Raw genomic sequence first — 21,911 nt, 5'->3', positions numbered from 1 at the left:
TTCATGTAGAATCTGTCAAAAAATTATTTACTGAGATAAAAAAAATAACTGTTTTCAGCTAACAATTTTGGCTCTACTGTATTAGCATCTCATTCAAATTTGGTGACAAATTATCTTCATTTTTGCCATCTCTCTTGGATCTCAGAATGGTAAACTATAAAAGGAATAAAAATAGATAATAGTTTTCCATGTTAACACATGGAAGCCTTTTTCCAGACAGTGAACTCGTTTTGTCTTGGTTTGGTTTTGCTTGTTTAAATTTTGTTGAAACAGGGCCTTTCTATAAAACCAAGCTACCCTTAAACTGTCAGTAGTCTTCTTGCCTCTCCCACTAAGTGCTGCATAGATAGGCACAAGCCATATGCCCAGCTCCACAGGCAATCTTAAGGAAGACATTTAATGCATTAAAAAAAAATGAAAGACATGCTGATAGAGAGGGCACTATGTTAATTCAGAGGGGATGGTTAAAATGAGGTAAAGTTCTCATTTCCCTTCTTTCTACCTTGGTGACCAGACAGGAGATGCTTGAGCAAAGTCTTGTTGCAGTTTGACAACTGTCAGTCTCGCATAATAATTGAGACTGGTAACGGTCTCCTGCATATTACCACTGATTTAGTGTCTCTGATACTGTAAATTAATGATACTTAGTGTTCTTTATTTTTATTCCAGGGAAGGAAGGTCTTAGATACACTATATGAGCTAAAAATACATTTTACAAGTTTAAAAGGACTTACAGGACCTGAAAAAGTAGCACCAAGATGTCAAATTGTAAATGTTGCCGCAGAGATTTTTATCAAAAGTGGGAGCCTGGATGGTGCCATTTGGGTCCTGAGAGGTAAGTTCTGACACTTACATGCACAGTCACCTGTTACTTTCCTTGTAGCCCTCCCTGTCTGTGTGATTGCCTTAGCTGACACTGAGCTGAAGGTGATAGCTTGGTTTGAACATCAGTGAACATACAGACAGGAAAAGTCATTATGGTATAAACTGATTCAGAAAGTGGCTTTAACTTAGCCTTGGTTGACAGAAGTTTGTTCTTGGTAAGGCCTAGTTGTCATAGAAACTCCAAGTCTGAAACTTACAGTTCTATTCTATAGATTCAAAAAAAATGTTATTAGAAGCTGGGCAGTGGTGGCGCACACCTTAAATCCTAGCACTTGAGAGACAGAGGCAGGTGGATCTATGAGTTCAAGGCCAGCCTGGTCTACAGAGCGAGCTCCAGGACAGCAAGGGCTACACAGAAAAACCCTTTCTCAGAAAAAAAAGTAATTAGATGTGTTAATAATTTGAAATATTACATGCCAAATTAAATTCATGTAATCCAGATTTAGAAGGCAGGTTCAGCTACTATGGGAAACCTTAGCCATGGCTTCATAGCCCCTGTGTTAGCATGTGTAGGCAAAGGTGACTTCAAACAAGATACTTATTTCCAACTTTGATACCCTGAGAAGTGTCATTGTCATGGCATGCTTGTTTTTTCTTTTGGGAGAATCGGAATGGATAATCAACACACCACTGTGGCCGTGTGATAGAATGGATGTGCTTAACCGGCATCATTTGCTCTGTGCCATTGCCCATGAAATCCTGGGCAAGAATCTTTACAAACAGACATTTGAGGTCTTGCGGAATCTACCAGGCTTTCAGAATTCTCAAGGTACATTTTTAAAAGTCTACCTTCATTATCTTAAAAAATATATATTTATTTTATATGTATGAGTGAATGCTACATACATGTATGTGTATCACATACATGCCTGGTGGCTACAGTGGCCATAAGGGGGAATTCAATCCCTCTGGAACTTAAGTCACAGTCAGTTTGTGAGCATCGTGATGTGGGTGCTAGGAACTGAACCCATGTCCTCTATAGGAACAGCAAGTGCTCTTAATTGCTGAGCCATCTCTCCAGCACAACCTTCATTTTTTGCCAGTTACTAAGACAATTCTCCATCTGTTCTGGTTAGGCTTTATGTTCAGTATTTTTTTTAGGAAATAATTTTCTATAAAATATGCTCTACATAAACCAAATGTATGCTTTTCAAGGTGCTTCTCTGGGTGGTTTGTTGTCAGCAGCTCCTGTCAGCACATCCTTGTCCCCTGTCCTTGCCTCTGTATATTATGAGCATGCTTCACATCTTAACTTTTCCTACGTCTTGGTAGTCTTGGAATTAATGGGTTCTCTTAAAGGTTAAAGTTGAGGCTTTAAGATAAGAGGATGGAGTCTATGAGTCGACACTTTGGTGACAAGTTCAGAGGATGATACAAAGAACGCAGAGAATGATTTAGGGCCTTCTCCAGGCGTCACTGTGTCCTCTCAACTTCATCTTCCATTGATTGGTGGAAATGCTGTTGTAGGAAGTGCCTTCCTACTGCCGATGCTTCCTTTACCTCATTATCCCTAGCACAGTGTCTGCCATGCAGCAGCCCTTACAGTCAGGGGGGTTGATAACGACAGACAGTGCGCTGCATTTTACAAGTCCATAAGTGACAACAAAAGGACTTTCTTCCCTTATAGATCTGTAGATCAGGGTGAGGGGTGATGTAATAAGTTTGGAGTTTTAAGGAAGTGTTTAAGAAGGTAAAGAAATATGAAAGGTTAAGAGATTAATTTTCTAAGTTCTGGACCACTTAAAGATTCTACAGTGTCATGGACCTAAAATATAGGTCATCAATGCAACTGAATAAAAGAATTCCCTACAAATTCATTAGTGTGATACTCATTCAAGGAATTTTTTTGAGTGAACATTAGAAGTAAATATATTTGAGTCATGAAAAACTGAAGGCTGAGGTGTGAGCTATACAAGCAGACCATGAAAAACTCCAAGACTGCAGGTTCAGCGCTGTGAAAGACCAGATGCAGAGAAGCTAGTCCAGAGTCTCTGTCTCTGCCAGGAATTTTACACTCACAGTTACAGAAGAGCACACAGTTTGGCTTTTGCCTGAAGGGTTCTTGTTTCTTACTTGGAGAGTATGAAAGATGATTGTACCTCAGTGGGTCTGACTTCTGCAATGGGCAGAAGGGGCTGGGACTAGCAGGGTGGGGGAGAAAGTTGGAGATTATTGGTCTTCATGTCATTGATCACTTTTCATTTGATTGTATCATTGTTTTCTTCATTTCAGAAACAATGGGCATTTCCCAGTCTAGCCTTCTTTTTAATGAACTTCTGGATGCCTGTATAGAAAGCAACAGTCTTGGCATATCGTCTTCCGTAGCAGAGTTCATGGTTGCAAAGAGCGTCCCCATTGACTTTTCCTTCCTCAGGAGACTCATCACTTCCTTAGGAAGGAGTTGTTTGTGGCTCAAAGCCAGAGCCCACTACAAAAGTAAGTTCCATCGAAATATGTTAATTAATATGTTGGTTTTGATTATTTTCTAATCCAAGACCCACCTATAATTTTTAAAACTAAATTTTTACATATGCAAAAATAATGGTTGGTGCATATTCAGAGGCAGTGGTCTGACAGATCTGTGCTGTCTTTTGAAACCTGTTTGGTTTTTTTTTGTCTTTTGTTTAAAAGTGTCATATTTTTTCTTGGCATGTTGTCAATTTTAGTAAAAGGCAAGCAAAGGAAATAAAGGACAAAATTTAAAATAGGTTGACATATCTTAAAACACTTTATGAAAGAGTTGGATGGATTGAAATGTAAATGTTTGGGTATCAGACATCCTGAGTACTCCACCTGAACTAGAACTGTTTCCTCAAACTCCCAGCTTTGATCACTTTTAGCAAGTGATAACTTTTCTTCCCAATGAAATGGGAAAATAATTAGGTTGTATTATAGATAATAAGTTTAAGTATTTAATACTCTATTTTTGGAAAGTTCTTTAGGTTTTGATTTTTTAACAGAGTCTCATGTTTCATGCATGTATACACACATAGACATAAAATAATTAAAGTTTAAATATTGAAATTTTACTGGAACATCTTTGGATTATATTCAGATACAGTTCTCAGAGATTAGCATCATCACCTACACTGGGGTGGTTTCTTGAAGGAAAAAATAACCCCAAACATTTTAAACAAAATATACATACAGATTTAATATGATCTTGATAAACTGTATAGAATATTGTTTGAATAGAACAATAGAACATCCAATCAATATTGAATAGAACATCCAATTGGACAGCTAATCCTAAGAATACTAACTATCATGTCTAATAATCAGCCACACAGTTTGAAGCTGAGTCAAAATTGTTCTCTCAAAACATGAGGTCTGTAGACTTGAGCCGGTGCATGTGGCAGCCACGTCGAGGATGGCGCACGCGTTGTTCTTGTGCTCAGCGCTTGTCAGGCAGAGTAGGAACAGCCCAAGTAAACTCAGACTGCCACAGTGTGTATTTAACAGAAGTGGCACTCTCTCAGCACACTCTGTTTTTTGTATTTGTAATTCAGTGTAGACAGTGACCATAAGAGCATAAAGTTGTTCATAGACCAAATCCCATTAAAACCTAAATCGCTGTTCCGGTTATGTCCCAGTTCCGAAGTTTTCTTCTTGTTTTTCTTTTGTTTGGAGATAATATCACTATATGTAGCACAACTCGTCCCTCCAACTTAGTCCTTTTGCTTTAGCCTAGGTGTTAGATTACAGGCACATGTCACTACAGCTGGCTTCCTTATTCTGAAATTGTCATATATGTTACTATGAACTTGAAAAACGTTGGTACTTGCTACAGTAAAACTTAAAGGCCATTTTTCAGAGTTTTCATAAAAGAGCAGTGTCAAATGTACCAAGATGCTTATGGTCATAAAAGGTGTAATAAATCTGCAAATGTAAAAAGCTACCCTGACCTGTGAGTGAGTGGCTGTCAACTGTGGACAATTAGAAGCCATAAGTCTTACCCCTATGTCTTACACATTGAAGTTTGGTAAAGTGTGACCTGTTGTTTGATTTTCAGGTGCTCTTTCCCTGGGTTGCTACCCACCATTAGAGGGAAACTTATACCGGAAACTTCTACTGGTTCCTTCTTATTTATCTGAGATTGAAATGCTTTTAGCTATCGAGATATTTCTGGTGTCTAATGCTAGTATTATTCAGAGCCCGGGAACTCCCACACAGATGCTACAGATCGTCTTGAAAAGGTGGGTTAATAGAATTACACCCATATTCTGAACATATTCTGATGCAGCTCTATCCCTGCCCTATAATGCAGTGTGTGCATGTTATTTATTTATACTTTGTATATGTATTGTAAACTTAGCTAACACTTAAACTAACAAAGAACAAGACCTACTGAAGGCTTAAGACCAAACAAATTAAGGAGCTAGGGGTGAGCTTCAGTGGGAGAGCGTGCTCATGCATGGGAGCCCTGGGCTTGATTCCAACCAAATCACAAGACCAAACAGGTCAATAACGCCCAGTAAACTCTTTAGTGATTCAAAGATGTTAACAGCTGTCTTAAAATATGGATCTTCTTTAAGTAGCAACCTTTCTTGTGTTAAAGAGTGTGGTACTTTAAAGGGTCTTATCCAAAAAAATTAGCTATGAATCTTTTCTTTATTCCTTATAGATCCACACACTCTGACATAAATGCCATGCCAGTGTGGGTCCCTTATCTCTAGGAAACTCCTCAGTTTTTCATCTCTAGAATCTTAATTTTTAACTATAAAATTTAACATAAAACACATTTTAAAAATAAAAAGGATACTTGAGTGCAAGATTCTCCCAGAATGAGTGATCCAAGCGAGAAAAGGGTAGGAAAACTCAGGTGCCTTTTGTGACTTCTCTCAAGAAAGATTGTGAAGGTCTGAGATTTTTCCTGTTTGTAAACTGGTGTGCCACAGACCCATGAAACACAAGATTCCTATGTTGGAGACAGGGTGCATTCTCACTGTGGAACAATCAGCCAAATGCTAGTAAACACAGTCACATGGGTAGCAGATGAAGCTCAAAGAAAATTATAACACTTAATAAAGTAACCATCAGGACCAAAGAAAACCATACAGCTCCACAGTTAGTTACTAAATGTTAGCTGCATACTAAGTACTTGCTTGAAGCTAAAACAACTAATACCAAGAGAAACTAATATGATTGTTAACCATTCAAGCTGTATTGCACTTAATACTAACATATACAGCTTAATATTTATAGTTACTATATTTGAAAATGCATAGAGCTGTGTTCTCGATCAGTGTCTCTCAGAGTACCAGTTACTACTGGGTCCTAACATGAAAGGCCTCTCACACTGTCAGCCATGGTTCACAAACCCTAACAATCACTGCCATGATAGTTTGGAAACAATAAATGCAGATGGCTTTCCTATGGAAACCACACTGCTGCTGCTTCTGAGATCTCTGCTTTTGGGTTCACTTTACAGATGTGAAGAAAGCAAATCCAGGAGCAAGGATGACTATCAGGCTGCAGTAGAAAGACTGATCGTGGCTGCGCGAATATCGGACCCCAAGCTTTTCATTAAGCACATGACCGTCAATATCAACAAGGAGCAGGTGTACAGCCTGGAGCACTGTTCTGCCTTGAAATGGCTGAAAGAGAATATGAAGTGGGCTGGAAAGGTTTGGCTTTTCACTAACCATTAGTTAATAAAGGGTTGTTGTTGGGTTTTCTTTTTAAGTTCAAGTAATCATTGTTGAAAATAAAAGAATAAAAATAACTCATGGTATTAAACATATGTATCTTATTGACACTAGTAATTATCAAATAGTTTTCAAGCAAAAAAATTTCATTTACGTGCAATGGTTTTATTAAAAGTGATTTTTTTAATCCTTTTTTACTTAAATTTAGAAGGACCTAAGTATGGAAAATTCCTTTTTAATAATGTAATTCAGAGTGAAAAGCCGCACACTGGGTGCATTTAACATCAGTACCCACAGGTGTTCAGTGTGGTGACTAAGAATCACCAAATGCTATGGATGACTTTTACCAAGTCAGGGTTACTACCACTGGAATAAAAATGACAAAAAGCAACTTGGGGATAAATGGTTTATTTGGCTTGTGCTTCCATATCATAGTCTATCACTGAAGTCAGGGCAGGAACCCAGGCAGGACAGGAACCTGAAGGCAGGAGCTGATGCAGAGGCCATGGAGGGGGTGCTGCTTAGTAAGACTTGCTCCTCATGGCTTGCTCAACCTGCTTTTTTATAGAACCCAGGACTGCCAGCCCAGGAATGGCACCACTCACAATGGGCTGGGGCCTCCTACATCAATCACTAAGAAAATGCTTTCCTGCAGCATGATCTCAAGACATGTTTTCTCAGTTGAGGCTCTCTCTTCTCTGAGGTCTCTAGCATGTGTCAAGTAGACATAAACTAGCAGCAGACTTAAAACACTAAAATCCAGGGCACTATATACCAAACATCTAAATTACCCTCATAACAATTCCCTTTTAGTGTGTTTCATATTACGGGTATGGTGTGGGAGAAGCACACATGCATGTGGAAGTTGCAGGACAGCTTTTTAGAATCTGTTCTTTCCTTCCACCTTTATCTGATTCTGGTGATCAAACCAAGGTGGTCAGGCTTGTGGGTCTGATAGCAAAGCACAGTACTGTATGCTTTATGATAATGTGTGACTAATATGTGTTAGCTTAGACATTGCTAAAGAAAGTATTTTAAACAAATACGCCAAAACGTAAATATCTGACAAGGATTGTCCCAAAACACTAGGAAGTTAAAACTTCAGAAGTTGTCAGATGGTGGTGGCCCACATCTTTGATCCCAGCACTTGGGAGGCAGAGGCCAGCAGATCTCTCAAATTCAAGGCCAGTCTGGTCTACAGGACTACACAGAGAAATCCTGTCTCAAAAAACAAAACAAAAACTCCAGAAGCCATCTTCAGTACCTGTAGCCTGTTCTCTTTAACAAAATCCTCATTCTTAATAGTACTGTAAGCCACAAATTCAAGTCGTTTAGGGGGGGAAAATCTAAATGGGATAATGACTGGGACAAGTATTTAAAGGAGTTCTCAAAATGGGTAGAAGAAGTGTCCTTAAATCTACAGTCTCACAAGGGCAGGAAAATTAAGTGCCAGCACTCTCAGGCTTGAGTGACGTGAGGCGCACACGCTGCCTCGGAGACACAGGTGAAATTCGCGTGGGCTATTATAAACCATAAACCACGCTCCTGCAGACAAAGGGCAGCGACGTGGGCCACAAGGTCGTCTTCAGAAGAATGAAGATCCGAGGGAAGGGGTGGGAAAAACGCAGGCTTCTTGCTGGTTGAGCAAGCCAAGAGGTAGCATAGCGAAAAGCAGTTTCTATTCCATCATTTGCAGGTCTGGAGATCAGTTACAGACGACCAATAAAGCAGTAAAAGCTCATGTTGAACACACTGAACATTTCAAAACAGCCTAGTAGGGAGGCGTGATGCGTCACGCCTGTTTTCACAGCACTTCGGAGACAGAGGCAGGAGAATTACCGCAAGTTCAAGGCCAGCGTGGGTTACAGTGTGAACCACTGTCTCAAATAATAATGAACAAATCCAGATAATGATTGAGGCAAAGTCAAGTGGGAAATGTAAGCCAGAGGAACGGGACCTTCCAAACTCAGCAGCAACTGGGAAGCCTACCAAGAGTACCAACGGCTGCTCAGCGAGGACTGCGTCACCAGAGCGCCCTGCGCAGCTCCGCCCCCTCCCCAACCAGGGGGCTGCGCGTGCGCGTATTGGCCCCGCCCCCTGGCTCCGGCTGCCCCTTTACCTTTGCTTATCGTCCTCCCACCTGCCTGCCAATCATCTTTCTCCCTCAGACCCAGTCCACGAAAAGAGCCGGCTTGTGTCTCCCGAAGCTCCCTTCGGAAACCCGCAGATAGCGGGGTAAGGACGCGAGCAAGTGCGGCTTTGAAGCGGGGAGGGAGGTCGCCGAGAGCCGACGTCCTGGCTGGAAGCCGCTTGCCGGCCTTGCGCAGGCGTTCTAGGAGGAAGGTCGGTCCGCTGTAGCCAATGAGCATGGTTCGTGCGGCCTGCAGGCTCAGAGTGACGGGGCCTCCAACCCTGGACCCAGGCCTGTGCGCAGTCTGAGACAGTGGGCAAGACCTGTCAGGAGCTCCTTGCTTAGCGAAAGTTGCCCGGGGACTCCACACAGGCCTTGGTCTGTGAGTGCTGAGGCGTAGGCGGGGCTGTCAGATGGGAGCTGGGTTTAGGCTGCTGCTGGGAGAGCCTTGAGGCTAGTGGGGCCCTGGGAGCCCCACCCCAAGTTGCGAACCTACCAGTTCACCTCTAGACCTGGAATCAGACTTATGGCTAGGTAGACTCTTAGAGGGTAGTCTATGAGCCATAGATTACTCAAACGTAGTCCATGAGGTGTTGCACTACACCACTAAAGAGATTAAAGAGTGTGCTAATTCATTCAAGACATCTGTGGAATGTGTGTTCGAGTGGATTTAAGATTGTAGGATAATGTTTAACAGAAACAGGATCAGGCTGAGTTTATCAGTTTGAGACCACCAAGTGGAATATGGAGCTCATAGAGTTTTAAAAAGGTGCCAAAGTGTGGTTGGTTGGTTGGGTAGATAAAGCATTTGTCTAAAGATGCCTACTGAAAAGGAGCTGGAGATGCCTGGCATCCCTTAGTGTTGATGGAGGAATTTTAAGCTCAGGGAAATTGCAGTGCTAGAGTAGGCACTCTGACAAACCTGATCCTCCATAGTGGGAAGGCCCAGAAGACACGCCCTACACTAATTCTACAAGATGCGAAATGGTTTGAGGGCAACAGCAGGTTTGAAGAGTTTTGTCGTAACTCTTTTTCTTGTTCCAGATCTTAGGGTTCAGTGGGTTTAATTGGACCTTGGAATAGCACTAAGGCTATTCCAATAGCACCTGTATATAGGTGAGGCTGGACCAGAAGTGCCTGTATCCTTCTTGAAACTGTAGCGTTTGTAGCTCTGATTTAACTCTCCAGCAAGATATAAAAGGAAAGCTTAAGAATTTTTTATCCAGCCAGGTGATGGTGGAGTACCATTAATCCCAGCAATGGGAGGCAGAGGCAGTTGGATCTCTGTGAGTTCTAGACCAGCATGGTCTACAGAATGAGGTCTGGGACAGCCAGGGCTGTTACACAAAGAAACCCTGTCTCCAGAAACAAATACTGTTTCCTGCTTTTGTTTTTGTTGTTTACTTCGTGCCCTACTCCAAAGCTTAAAAGCATTTAAAAAAAAAAAAAAGCAAAGCCTGGTCTCTGGGTGAGAGGGTACATGCTTTTAATTCCAGCACTCCAGAGCCAGAAGCAGGTAGATCTCTCTGAGGTGGATGCCAGCTTGATCTACATAGTGAGTTCCAGGCCAGCCAAGTCTACACAGTGATATCCTGTCTCCAAAAACAAACAAAAAGAAACAGAAAAGAAAGGTAGGTAGGTAGGTGTGTTCTCTCATTACTTGAGAGAACAGGGTTTTTTGTTGTTGTTTTTTTTTTTTTTCTAAGAAATTACAAGATAGTTACAAAGGAAGACCAGGACTAAAGTGAAATTAGTATGAAGTTAACTTAATTGAAATAAGTTACTTTCAAATACAGATTGTGCCAAGAGGCCAAAGCTCAATCTTGGAGACCTCTATTTGATAATTTCTGTGCTTGTCCAAAGTAATGGACAGAAGCAGTTAGGTCTACAATGCGAGTTCCACGCCAGCCTGAGCTATATAGAGAGCTGTAGACCTCGAAGGAAAGAGGGAAAGACAGGGTAGAGCTTACTAAGTAAAGGTTTTCATATACAGTTAAGGGTGCTAACAGAAAACATCTCTCTTCCCACAAAGGCAGTCATTATAGAAAGTGTTCGTAATACATATCAAATATGAATGACTATAGCCCAGGAAGATGGATTCAGTTTTCCCTGAGTAATGCATTCCAACATAGAAGCAGTTACGTGGGCTTTTAGTCACAGAACAAAAGAAAGGCATAAATAGCTGGTGGCACTATTGGAGAAGGTTACAGAAGGTTAGGAAGTTGGAAGAAGAACAATACTATGGCAGCCATGAAAGTTTATAGCCCATCCCTCTCCATCACACCTTCTTGCCTAATGCTCGCTCTCTCTCTCTCTCTCTCTGTCTCTCTCTCTCTCTCTCTCTCTCTCTCTCTTTCTCTCTCTCTGTCTCTCTGTCTCTCTTTTACACATACACAGAGAGAGAGAGAGAGAGAGAGAGAGAGAGAGAGAGAGAGAGAGAAGGAAAAGGAACTAAGCCAAAATATACTCTTCTTACATTGCAGGGTATTTTTTTTTTTATTACAGCAACAGAAAAATAACTAAACCACATCCTCACCCATAGTGTGTAAATGTTTATTAGGTTAACGTGTAAGCATTTTACTTTGAGGATGATGACATGACGGTAATATGTTCTCAACTTGTTACTTGTTCAGTTTTTCTGTTCACTTTGTCCTTTAGGCAGTTAATGGATGCTTGGAAGTTGGTGTGCTTATTCGGAAATGTTTTGCCACCTGAGGCCTTTGAGGAGGTAAGCTCTGCGGTGCACTCCATTTGTTTAGAGGAGGATCTGTTACGTATCGAGCTAATTTCAACTTGTTTTTCGGATCTTAAAACTGTATCATTTTATGGTTTTAGGCAGGAACAAAAAGAAAGAAAGAAAAAAAAAACTAATATAAGTAGCCAAACTGACTAAGGCTCCATTCAAAGCAGGAGACAACAGATCCTAACAGAATAGTTCTATACGAAACGTGAAGAGGAAAAAGTAAATTAAACCTCTCTCAGAATGGTATTATGTTCCCAAACTGCAGAACACATACTTTGATGTTTTAGAGTTTGAAAGAAAATGACTATAATAATTATACACATTCCTCCTCCTGGTGCATAGTAGATATTCAGCACTTGTATCAATAAGTACAGCTTGGATAGGTGACAGTTTGTGGCACAGAGGAAGTTTGAGGGTTTATAAATCATATAAACATGAAGACTAAGGAAGATCACTGGGACCTGGCTGAGGGCTCTGTGGAAGAGATAATGAGACAAAGTCTCATAGCGCAAGCTGGCCTCAGAGTCATTGTGTAGCCATGGTTAGTCTTGAATTCCTGATCCTTCCCCCTCCACCATATTGGAGTTACAGACTTCTACCACCGTACTTGACAAGTTTTTATAAGGAGCGTTGGAGAGCAACTTAAAAGGATTGATTAGAGACCCAAAAATGGGCCTTGCCTTGTAGGAACTGTGGAAGTCATCAGAAGTGTTTGTATAAAAAATAAAATTGCCCTGCCCCCACCCCACCCTGGCTCTGCACTCTACCTGGGCAGCACAGTAGAGGTGACCTTGGAGGGGGGCGGGGTCAGACAAGCAAGGGACAGCAGGTCCCATCACTCATCTGCACTGGGGTAGCACCACTCTCCTCTCTCTGGCTGCAGCAGGTGGGTGAGCTAGCCCTGAGGTGGTGAGAGTGGGAGAGCTAGCCCTGGCCCTGCCCCTTGCCTGATGCAGCATTGGGTGAGCTAGCCGAGCAGTCCTGGAGAGATCACCCTGGTGGTGTGGCAGCAGGTGAACTCCTGAGCAACCAACTCAGCTACCTCCTAGGCCCAGATCCATGGTTGTGTGTTAGTCCACCCTAACATCTACCTGATCCATAATCTGCTGGAGCAAGTGAAAGAGCCTGTCCTGCAGAGCCAAAGCTGCAGGATCTCCAAAACACAGGGCAAAAACAGGATATCCAAGAAGGATCCCAGTGAGGATTCTTTATAGGTAGTGTAGCAGAAGCCAGAGGCCTTGAAACAGACCAATGACTCGTAATGAACATTTGCAGATAAAGCTATGTTGACAAAGAGTATATCGTGTGTGGCGCATTTCAGCTTCCACAGTGAGATTTTTTTTTAATTCTATCTTATTTTATTTTCTTTGGGGGTCAAGTTGCAAGGGCAGAGGGTGGCCGTGAAGGGACGGGGACATGAGTGGGAGTGGGGTGCTTGACGTGGAACTCCCAAAGGATCAGTGAAAAGTTTTTTGTTTTGGTTTTTTAAATAATAAGTTTTAAAAAGAAAAAAATGAACAGCGTGTAGTATTGTTTGGAGAAGACAGACAAGCAGGCTAGTGAGGAGGCTACATCAGCTGTGTCAGCGACGACAGTCTGGTAGCAGAGAAGGTAGACGGGACTGATTTCAGGAGGCAGTGGAAAGAGAAGCTGGCAGGCTAACTTGAGAACAGGTGTAAGTAACGTGACCTCATTTGGGTTTTGTGCTTTGGCAGTGAAAGGACATTATGCCACAGAACCAAAAATAGCGGTGTGAAGGTGGGGGATCCCAGTGCTTTCAGAGGTCAAAGCAGGAAGATCTCAAGCTTGGGCCACCTAGGGTTAAGTTAAGAAGGAGAGGAGATGAGTAAGGGGTGAACTGTCTTCCTTGCCGTCCATCTGTCTGTCTGAGACAGGTTCTCACTGTGCATCTCTGGCCGGGATAAGACTCAGGTTTTCATACTTACTTTACCCACTGAGCAATCCCACTAGCCGCCTTGTTAGTCAAACTCCTTTACTGGACCAGCCGTACACTTACTTTATAAAAGGCTCAAATACATGCAAAATAAAACAGAAGGTAACCTGAAAATATACCAGTTTTTTCCAGACTGTTAAATCTTCTGTAGGCTGGATGGATGGCTCAGAGGTTAAAAACGCATACTGCTCTTGCAGAGGATCTGAGTTCAGTTCCCCGCACCCACATCAGGCTGCACATACCTGATCATATGTATCCAGTGCACGCCACAGACACCTGTGCATAGCTGCCATTCAGTCACACAAATACACATAAAGAAAAATAATAATCTGCTGGGCGGTGGTGGCGCACGCCTTTAATCCCAGCACTTGGGAGGCAGAGGCAGGTGGATTTCTGAGTTCGAGGCCAGCCTGGTCTACAAAGTGAGTTCCAGGACAGCCAAGACTACACAGAGAAACCCTGTCTCGAAAAACCTAAAAAAAAAAAAAGAAAAGAAAAGAAAAATAATAATCTTTTAAAAGGAAATCTTCAAGTTAGTTCTAGAATCTCTATCATTTTAACAGCATAGAACATTTCCAGAGACTCAGTATGCCTGATAGGTTGTAAAGCGTGCCCAACAGTTATAAGATACTTCTATTTAGAGTAATTAGAATGGCAATGGAAATTGCAGTATTCAAAGATAGGCACTGTGAAATCGCTTCCCAAGAATCCTAAGTCTAAAAGTTTAGTCTTTGGACTAAAATACTATAGTATTATTTTCATTGAAGAAAATAAGCAGTACTTTAAGGACATTCCAGACAGTTTAAGACATGATTTAAGAATGGGAATGTTGCACTGTCTGATTAGAATTCTTTTACCACTCTGCTAATGAGGAAACCGAAGGATATCTTCCTTCTAATACTGAGGTTCTCAGGGTATTCCCCACTGTACTGAAAAACAGGGCATTCTCCACTGCACTGGAAAAAGTACACTGATGTAAATTAAGGAAAACAAAACAGAACTTCAAGGAGAAAAATGTCATCTGTGGTGAAGCCAGCTCCTAGAGTGCCACAGAGGGAAGTTCTGCTCTCACTTACTATGGCTGCTCATGCTGCAGTAAAGGGCTTAGAGCTACACTATTTAGAAACCTGACAGACTGCAGCAAATCAGTTTCTACCTAGTTACTCCAAGGTTGGCTACACCTCCTACATGGTGTTGTGTGGTAGATGTACGTATGTCACAGAGAATAATCCCTGTGTCTCTGATAGGTTCTGCCTGAGGAAGGTCCTCCCTCATTGGCTGCACTACTCTCGAGCTTTGTCAGGGGCAGAAGCCGTCAATGCCTTGAGGCCTTTCTACTTTGCAGTTCATCCTGATTTCTTTGGACAGCACCCCAGGGAAAGGGTAAACACTTATTTTTTAACTTATTGTCTATATGTCTAGTTGATTTACCTCTGAGTCAGTATAATGCGGAAAGCCCTGTAAATTTGGATTATTCTGTCATGATAATGGTTGACATAGAAGCAATACTAACTTCAAAAATAATGGTTTCCAATTAGTAAATTTAGTGAATGTTTGTAATATAGCAGTTGAAACCATTGTTTATTCAAAGCTACCATTACTTACATAAACAATAAAGTTGCCACATAAGTTGAAGAATATAATAATCATGTTTCTGCACTAGTTTTTGGAGTAAAATGAAAGGCTTGAAAGGAAAATGCCTTTCTTCACCTGATAGAGCCTTTCTTGTAAGGGTGAATGTCCTAGGCAGATCTTCAGTGCCTGGAGGCGTCCCTATGTCGACTGTGTGCTACTGAACCTGTGCTACCTGATTTGTGCTCAGAGGATACAAACTGTCAAAGGTCCTGGGGCAAATTCAGAACCGTCGATACTGTTTAATATTGGATAATATTATAGAGCTAAATGCATTAGAATTATCTCACTAGTCCCTTTGTTTTTATTAACATTGATCCCTGATTTAACCTGAAGTAATAAACCCTGGGCACCAGGCTCAAGTGACCATCCCTGCCTGGTAGTGGCGTGCGGCCACTGAACCTGAGTGGTCTTGGGGACTCGCTCACCCAGTGTCTCTGGGCTGATCATGTGTCCTCCCTCCCTCAGCCACTGTGCCCTGAGCACTCACCCTTCGCCAAGCCTTTGTGCTCACTCAGCATGGACTGTCCTCCTCAGAGATGGCTTACCTCTGCCTCCCAGGAAGCCTCTCCCAGGCCACTGACAGCTTTGACTCTACCTTCCTTTCCAGTGGCTCCTCCTCTTACCCATCAGTATTTTCTCTGTATCTGTTCTCATTCCCAGGTACCTGGCTCCTTGTTCATTAGGTCTGTTGTTTGTCCTCTATCATCAGTGAAATGCAGGCCCATGAAGGGTTCTCACTCTTCTGGCCATTACCCACAAAGCTCTGGCTCACCTTGCTCTCTGCTGAGTACACACTCAAGGCTCCAAATGCTTGTACCATCCTACTCCAAGACCAGGATTTCACGCTGGCACCCACTGGTGTGGTTCTTTTCCTTTTAATACTCTAATTTTAAAATATGGGCTATTAATAGATTTAAAAATTCACAGATCAATACGAAGTTCCCTTTAAAATCTCATTCTGGTCCCGCTTTCCTTTGCCCCTGTTCCTGTTCATTTGCTGCAGAACATTGTGTATACTGACCCCCAAGACCCTTCCACTATTTCCTCTGGCAAAAATAAAAACATCAAAAGCAACTTTGTAACTTTGAAGATTTCAGTTTTATTTTGGGTAGAGTTTGGGTGTGGTTTTTGGTTTTTGATATAGGGTGTCACTATAAGCCTCAGAAATACTCACAAACTCAGGACATTACTCCTCTTGCATTAGCTTCCCAAAGGGTTTATGCCATCCAGATCTGGCCCTTTTGGTTTGTTTTGTGGTTTTGTTTTGGGAGTGTCTCACTAGGTAACTCAAGCTGACCTCAGACTTGCAGTGAATCTAGTTCGTGTTGTCTGTGAGGGTAATCTCCATGTGATACCTGTCACTCCATTGGTGACCTGGCTGGTTAGGCAGGTGTCCTCTATATCATACTCACTCAGTGTGCACCCATCCCTCCAAACGCTTAGTGCTTGGTTAAAGAGGATGACTCTCTGATCAGGTAAACTCTCCGATCGCCTGGTATATCCCAGTAGCTGTGCTCCTTCCCAGAACCTCCAAGCAGACTCTGAAGGTCCAAATGCTGGCTGTGATTTTAGGAGAGCACTCTTGCATGAAGCAAGACTTAGCCTCACAGTGACAGGAAAGAACCTAGCTTGCTTAGGGAGTTTTCTGACCAAGAGTGTCATATAATAAATTCTAGAAACAAAATGCAAAATGACTTCTACTCAAGACATTGTATGAAGGACAAGAGATTGAAATAATCAGAAGCAGTTGTTATTGCTGGGAATGAATGCCTTTAATCCCAGTAAGGCCAGGAGGACAAGGCCAGCCTGGGTTATATAGTAAGAACCCTAATCTTATCTCAAACAAAAAAAAAAACAGTTGTTATTAATCTAGGCTTAGAAATGTACAGCTTTACAGCACTTTGGAGACTTAGGCATTTAGACCTTACATTCAAGTTCAAGGCCATCCTGAGATTAATAGAGACATTTAGAAAAATAAAATAAGGCCAGCAAGTTAGCTCAGCCAAGAAAGGCATTTAGTGCCAAGGTGGTCAACCTGAGTTCAGTCCCTAGAATCCACATGATGGAAGGAAAGAACAGATTCCCGAGGATTTTTCTCTGAAATCCACACATCTGCTGTAACATACATACAACAGATCCATACACATGTGTGTGCACGCACACACACATACACATGCACACACTTAAAATATAATAAAAGAAGCAGTTACCGTTCTGCTATTCTTTTTTTTTCTTTCTTTTCTTTTTTAAGATTTATTTATTTATTATATATGAATACACTGTAGCTGTCTTCAGACACACCAGAAGCACCAGAAGAGGGCATCAGATCTCATTACAGATGGTTGTGAGCCACCATGTGGTTGCTGGGATTTGAACTCAGGACCTCTGGAAGTGCAGTCAGTGCTCTTAACCACTGAGCCATCTCTCCAGCCCCCGTTCTGCTATTCTTTACCAACAACATTTCTTCTTTCTTATACAACAGTTGACCTTGGAATCCCTTCATGTCTGTTCATCTGTGTCCCCTCTTTTATGCTTTTTTTCTGGGGACTGTGCACTACTCCAAAAATCAAGAAGATGCTATTGTTATATACATCAAAAAGCACATTATAACCTTTACTTAAAAAAAGCTGGATTTTCTCCTATCTGGTTATTTGTCTTATGTGGTTGTGTTTACTGCATATATATGGGGATTTTCTTAGTTCTTCTGTTCTTATAAAATGCGTCCCAACGGTCTGTCATGGAGATGTTATTAGATATGATAAATCAAATTATATAATCACTAATCTGTTGCTTCTAGATAGCAGTCATAGCTATATACTCCTACACGATGAAGGACTCTAACCACCCTGATGCTTACATGGTTACGATTACGTGTTCTGTGCCTCACCTTCAGCAGTTATCCGTTGTACACTGTAATGTGGAGCTAACCTTCCCTTTCACCAAACAATCTGTGAAATCCCACCATTTCTTTAAGCATTTATGTTGAGCTATGTGTCTATGTGTCTGTCTAAGTGAGTGACTGCATGTGCCTGTGGGGGCTAGAGAAGGGCATTGGTTCCCATGGAGCCGTAGTTACAAGCAGTTATGTAGGAGCTGCCACATGGGTACTGGAAACTGGACCCAGGTTTTCTGAAAGAGCAGCCAGTGCTCTCACCATTAAGCCATCTTTCCAGCTCACAATTTAAAAACAAAACAAAAACAGCATCTTGCTGTGTAGCTGTTTTTTGTTTAATTGGTTGGTTTTGAGGTTTTTTTGTTTTGGTTTTGGGTTTGGGTTTGGGTTTGGTTTGGTTTGGTTTGGTTTGGTTTGGTTTGGTTTGGTTTGGTTTGGTTTTGAAACAGTGGTCTGGAACTCAACAAGATCTGCCTGCTTCTGCCTCCAAGTGCTGGGATTAAAGGGTTATACCACCAGGCTAGGTTCCTTCAACATTTCCATAACAGTAAATTACTTAATATCTTCAATATATTTAAAGACCACCTAATAATTTCTTCTTTCTTTACTCATATGTAAATACCCTTGTTTTGTTTTGTTTTGTTTTGTTTTAGGAAGTCAATGAAAATTCTCTTAAGAGATTAAGTGTCTATTTAGAAAATCTCCAGAAACCAGGCTTCAAATCTCTGAAACCAACTCAGCTTACATTTTATATAAGAGAAAAAACAGCCCAGAATTCCTCTGAAGGCCAGGAGCCTATCAATACTACTGGTATGTTGTTTGTTTCTATTGTGTCCATGACTGCTTCATGTGTCATTCTGACATTGCCAGAATACCTTTGAATTTGAGCCTTGATTATTGACAACTATAATAATGGTTTTTCTAGAATTAGATTCTGTTCCTAGCTGGATGTGTTTAAGCAAGTCATTTGTGTGTGTTTAAACAATTATTTCCCGAAGAATTCCAGCCAAGTGTTGTTTGGGGTGCATGCCTTTAATCCCGGCACTAAAGAGACAGAGCAGGCACATCTCTGTCAATTTGAGGCCAACCTGTTCTACATAGTGAGTTCTAATCCATCCATGATGATGTGTAGCCCAAAGAGAAGCCAGGTGACGGGCGAGCCAGAGCTCTTCAGTCAGTCGGTCAGCGGGGTGGGGTCTGAACTGAATCACACTGTTCAGATAACCTGGGAACTAGATGCCTGAGGATGCTGAGTCTAGGCTTCTGTTTACCTAGTCACAGTCCTGTTTGGGACAGTCACCAGCACTGCCACTTAGGAGGACCACTTTGTACCTAACAGTTAGAAAATTATAATTAAATTGTTGTTTTTCATGACTGAGTGTTCATTCATTACAGTTTGACATTACTAAGAGATTGATTTGTAGTCAGTTTCATACATAGATGATGTATTGTGGTCATTGGAAACCCCTGATACTCCTTCCCGCCCCTCCCATTTCCACATAGCCTTTCCCCACAAGCACTCTCAACTCTCATTACTTTGTTAGGGCATTTTTTTTCTGTTTTCATGACAATACATTGCATTCTTAAAGACCTAAGTCATGTGTTCAGCTTGGGGTTCTTTTGGTGATCCAAGTGGAAGTGAACTTTGTTATCAGAGTGAGCATTAAAACAAGATAGGATTCAGTAAGAATTCCTCTGAATTAATGCTTAAACAAGCAGCCGTAGGCAGCCCCAGCTGAGCAAGGTCCAGAAGTCCTCCACTGTCAGCTAATGGGTAACTGAACAGGTGAAGGCAGAAATTCAGTTAAAAATGAAAGGAAACTTGATTTTTAAAAAGATAGTGTTAATACACAAAGCTTTTTTATATACCAGAAGAAATCATAATTATCTCCCTTACAAAATGGACTATAACTCAGATAACAATGAAAGAGCAAGCCAAAATGATGAGGTGCTGCTCTGTCTGCCGCTCGCCCTCTACACTGATATTATCTCACATGGTCAGAGCCTGGTGGAGGCAGCAGCAGAAGGATCTGGTGGGTTTACGGCCAGCCTGGGCTACACAGGAAGTTACAGATCAGAGCTACATAGTGAGACCTTGTCTCAAAAGAAAGAGGAAAAGAAAAAAAGGAAGTAAAGTTTCTTCATGCTCTGATGTGGCTGTAAATTCAGACTTTGTTTTTAGTTTTGGGAGGCCTCATATACATTAACTAGCCAGTGCTTTACACAAAAATATCTATAACCTACCTTGTAATGATCTCACCCAAAACAGCGAAACTGCTATTCTCAAAAGGAATCCTAAGGAACTAAAAGCCTGTCATTCTGGATAGCAACCTATATGATAGAGTCAATAATCAATGAATTGATAAACTCAAATGGAAAGTACAGTTTATTCCTTAATGTAAATTTTTTATTAGATTTAATCTTTTTTGGTTTTGATTTTCAAGACAGGATTCCTGTGTGTAACAGCCTTGGCTCTCCTGGAATTCACTTTGTAGACCAGGCTAGCCTCCAATTCAAGAGATCCATCTGCCTCTACCTCCTGAGTACTGAGATTAAAGAAATATGCCACTATGCCCAGCTAGATGTAACCATTCTCAGTTCAGTATTTTGCCTGCTTGTATGTCTGTATGTCATAGGCATACTTGGTCCCCAAGGTCAGAAGGACATCAGATCCCCTGGAACTGAAACTGCAGATTGTTGTAAGCCACCACTTGCAACAGCAAGTGCAGAACCATCTATCACCCCAACTCTGCTTTTTAAAAGCTTATGTAGACCAAGTTGACTTTGTCACAGAGTCCCCCAGCTTCTGCCTCCTGAGTGCTGGGTGTATTCCTGTTAAGCTATTAAATTAGCTATTTTAAGTCTGAGCTCCTTCTTCCTGGCTTTCAAGGGAAAAAGTTTGAATTTTTCTTTTCTCCTGCCAGTAGTCCTCAGAATGATCCTATTAAGAAGAATGTCTTACTTTTACATGTTCTGTATTGGGTATGTTTGTCATGCAGAGTATATCTGCAAAAAGGAGTTAAGCTCTGGCTCTTACTAAGAGGGTTGAGGAGATAGTTCAGTCAGCGGGGTACTTACCATACAAGAATAAAGACCTAATCTCAGATTCCAGCACCTACATAAAAAAGCCAACTGTTACAGCACGCCATGTAATCCTAGCACTGTGGGGCGGGGGGTTGGGGGGGGTGTAACGGGAGGATCCCTGGAGCCCAGGAGTCAAGAAGCTCCACCTAAGGGGTTACCCAGATCCCTCAAAATAAGGTGGACTGTGCCAGAAGAACAACACCTGAGGTTAGCATTGGCCTTCACAAACATGCCCATACACAGACATGGAGGTACACCCACTAACACACACAACCAGAAAGGAAGGCAGGGAGGCAGGCAAGCAAAGCACATTTCAATCTCACGTAGAACATTGGAAATTACTTTCAAGCCGGTCACTATTGGAAGTGATAAGTACATCGTGTTGTTAAATTGACTAGTGTGTAGCTGCTAAAAGGAGCAGGCTCATTTCTACACACAGACGGGGAGAGTGAACCCACCAACCCAAGCTCGCTTTTCTGTCAGACAGGGCTGTCTTCCTAAAACAGGGTCTGAGAAAATAGCATTGAACGTCAGAGACAGTCGGTTTTTATAGCCCCCAAACTGCAAGGCTGGGGCTTTCCAGGAGTTGGGGAATTTGCAGTTATGTAGGAAATTGGCTGAACATCTCAAAATTATTTGACAGAACATCTTACCAGGGTAAAGGTGAGGGTCTAGTCAGTGTAGGAGTGTGGAACAAGTCAAATTCGGAAAAATATACCAAGACATAGTCAAACCAAAGTTTTATAAAAACAAGAATGAACTTATTTTGACCTTGTAACAAGAAGTCGGTCTGGTCTACCAAATAAGTGGCAAAAGGTTCAAAATACTAGCTCCATAGTGACGCCATCATGACTAAAAGGGAGGATTTAAAATACTAGCTCCATAATGATGCCATCATTACTAAAAGGAAGGATTTAAAATACTAGATCCATAGTGAC

At 41.7% G+C, this 21,911-nt stretch overlaps 2 protein-coding genes across 6 annotated transcripts in view; both read left to right on the top strand.

The window, feature by feature from the left end:
- The window catches only part of Topaz1 (testis and ovary specific PAZ domain containing 1), a 51,749-nt gene extending 45,141 nt beyond the window's left edge, over window positions 1-6,608 (top strand). Inside the window, exons 16-20 of the mRNA XM_028767420.1 lie at window positions 670-835; window positions 1,490-1,654; window positions 3,118-3,321; window positions 4,898-5,081; window positions 6,317-6,608. Coding sequence (XP_028623253.1) covers window positions 670-835; window positions 1,490-1,654; window positions 3,118-3,321; window positions 4,898-5,081; window positions 6,317-6,536 — 939 coding nt within the window. The 3' untranslated portion in view covers window positions 6,537-6,608. The remainder of the gene's footprint in view (window positions 1-669; window positions 836-1,489; window positions 1,655-3,117; window positions 3,322-4,897; window positions 5,082-6,316) is intronic.
- Window positions 6,609-8,652: 2,044 nt separating this feature from the next.
- Tcaim (T cell activation inhibitor, mitochondrial) overlaps window positions 8,653-21,911 on the top strand; it is a 35,704-nt gene continuing 22,445 nt past the window's right edge. For 3 of the 5 annotated variants that reach the window (XM_028767398.1, XM_028767394.1, XM_028767397.1), the window contains exons 1-4: window positions 8,653-8,768; window positions 11,323-11,392; window positions 14,609-14,744; window positions 18,543-18,699. In XM_028767398.1, coding sequence (XP_028623231.1) covers window positions 11,334-11,392; window positions 14,609-14,744; window positions 18,543-18,699 — 352 coding nt within the window. In that variant the 5' untranslated portion in view covers window positions 8,653-8,768; window positions 11,323-11,333. Of the gene's footprint in view, window positions 8,769-8,857; window positions 8,877-11,322; window positions 11,393-14,608; window positions 14,745-18,542; window positions 18,700-21,911 lie in introns of those variants that run through there. The other 2 variants (XM_028767395.1, XM_028767396.1) reach the window with 2 other exon arrangements.

This window comes from Grammomys surdaster, unplaced genomic scaffold, assembly GCF_004785775.1.
Source record: "Grammomys surdaster isolate TR1022 unplaced genomic scaffold, NIH_TR_1.0 172, whole genome shotgun sequence".
NCBI lineage: Eukaryota > Metazoa > Chordata > Mammalia > Rodentia > Muridae > Grammomys > Grammomys surdaster.
This window is presented reverse-complemented; position numbering and strand designations above follow the sequence as displayed.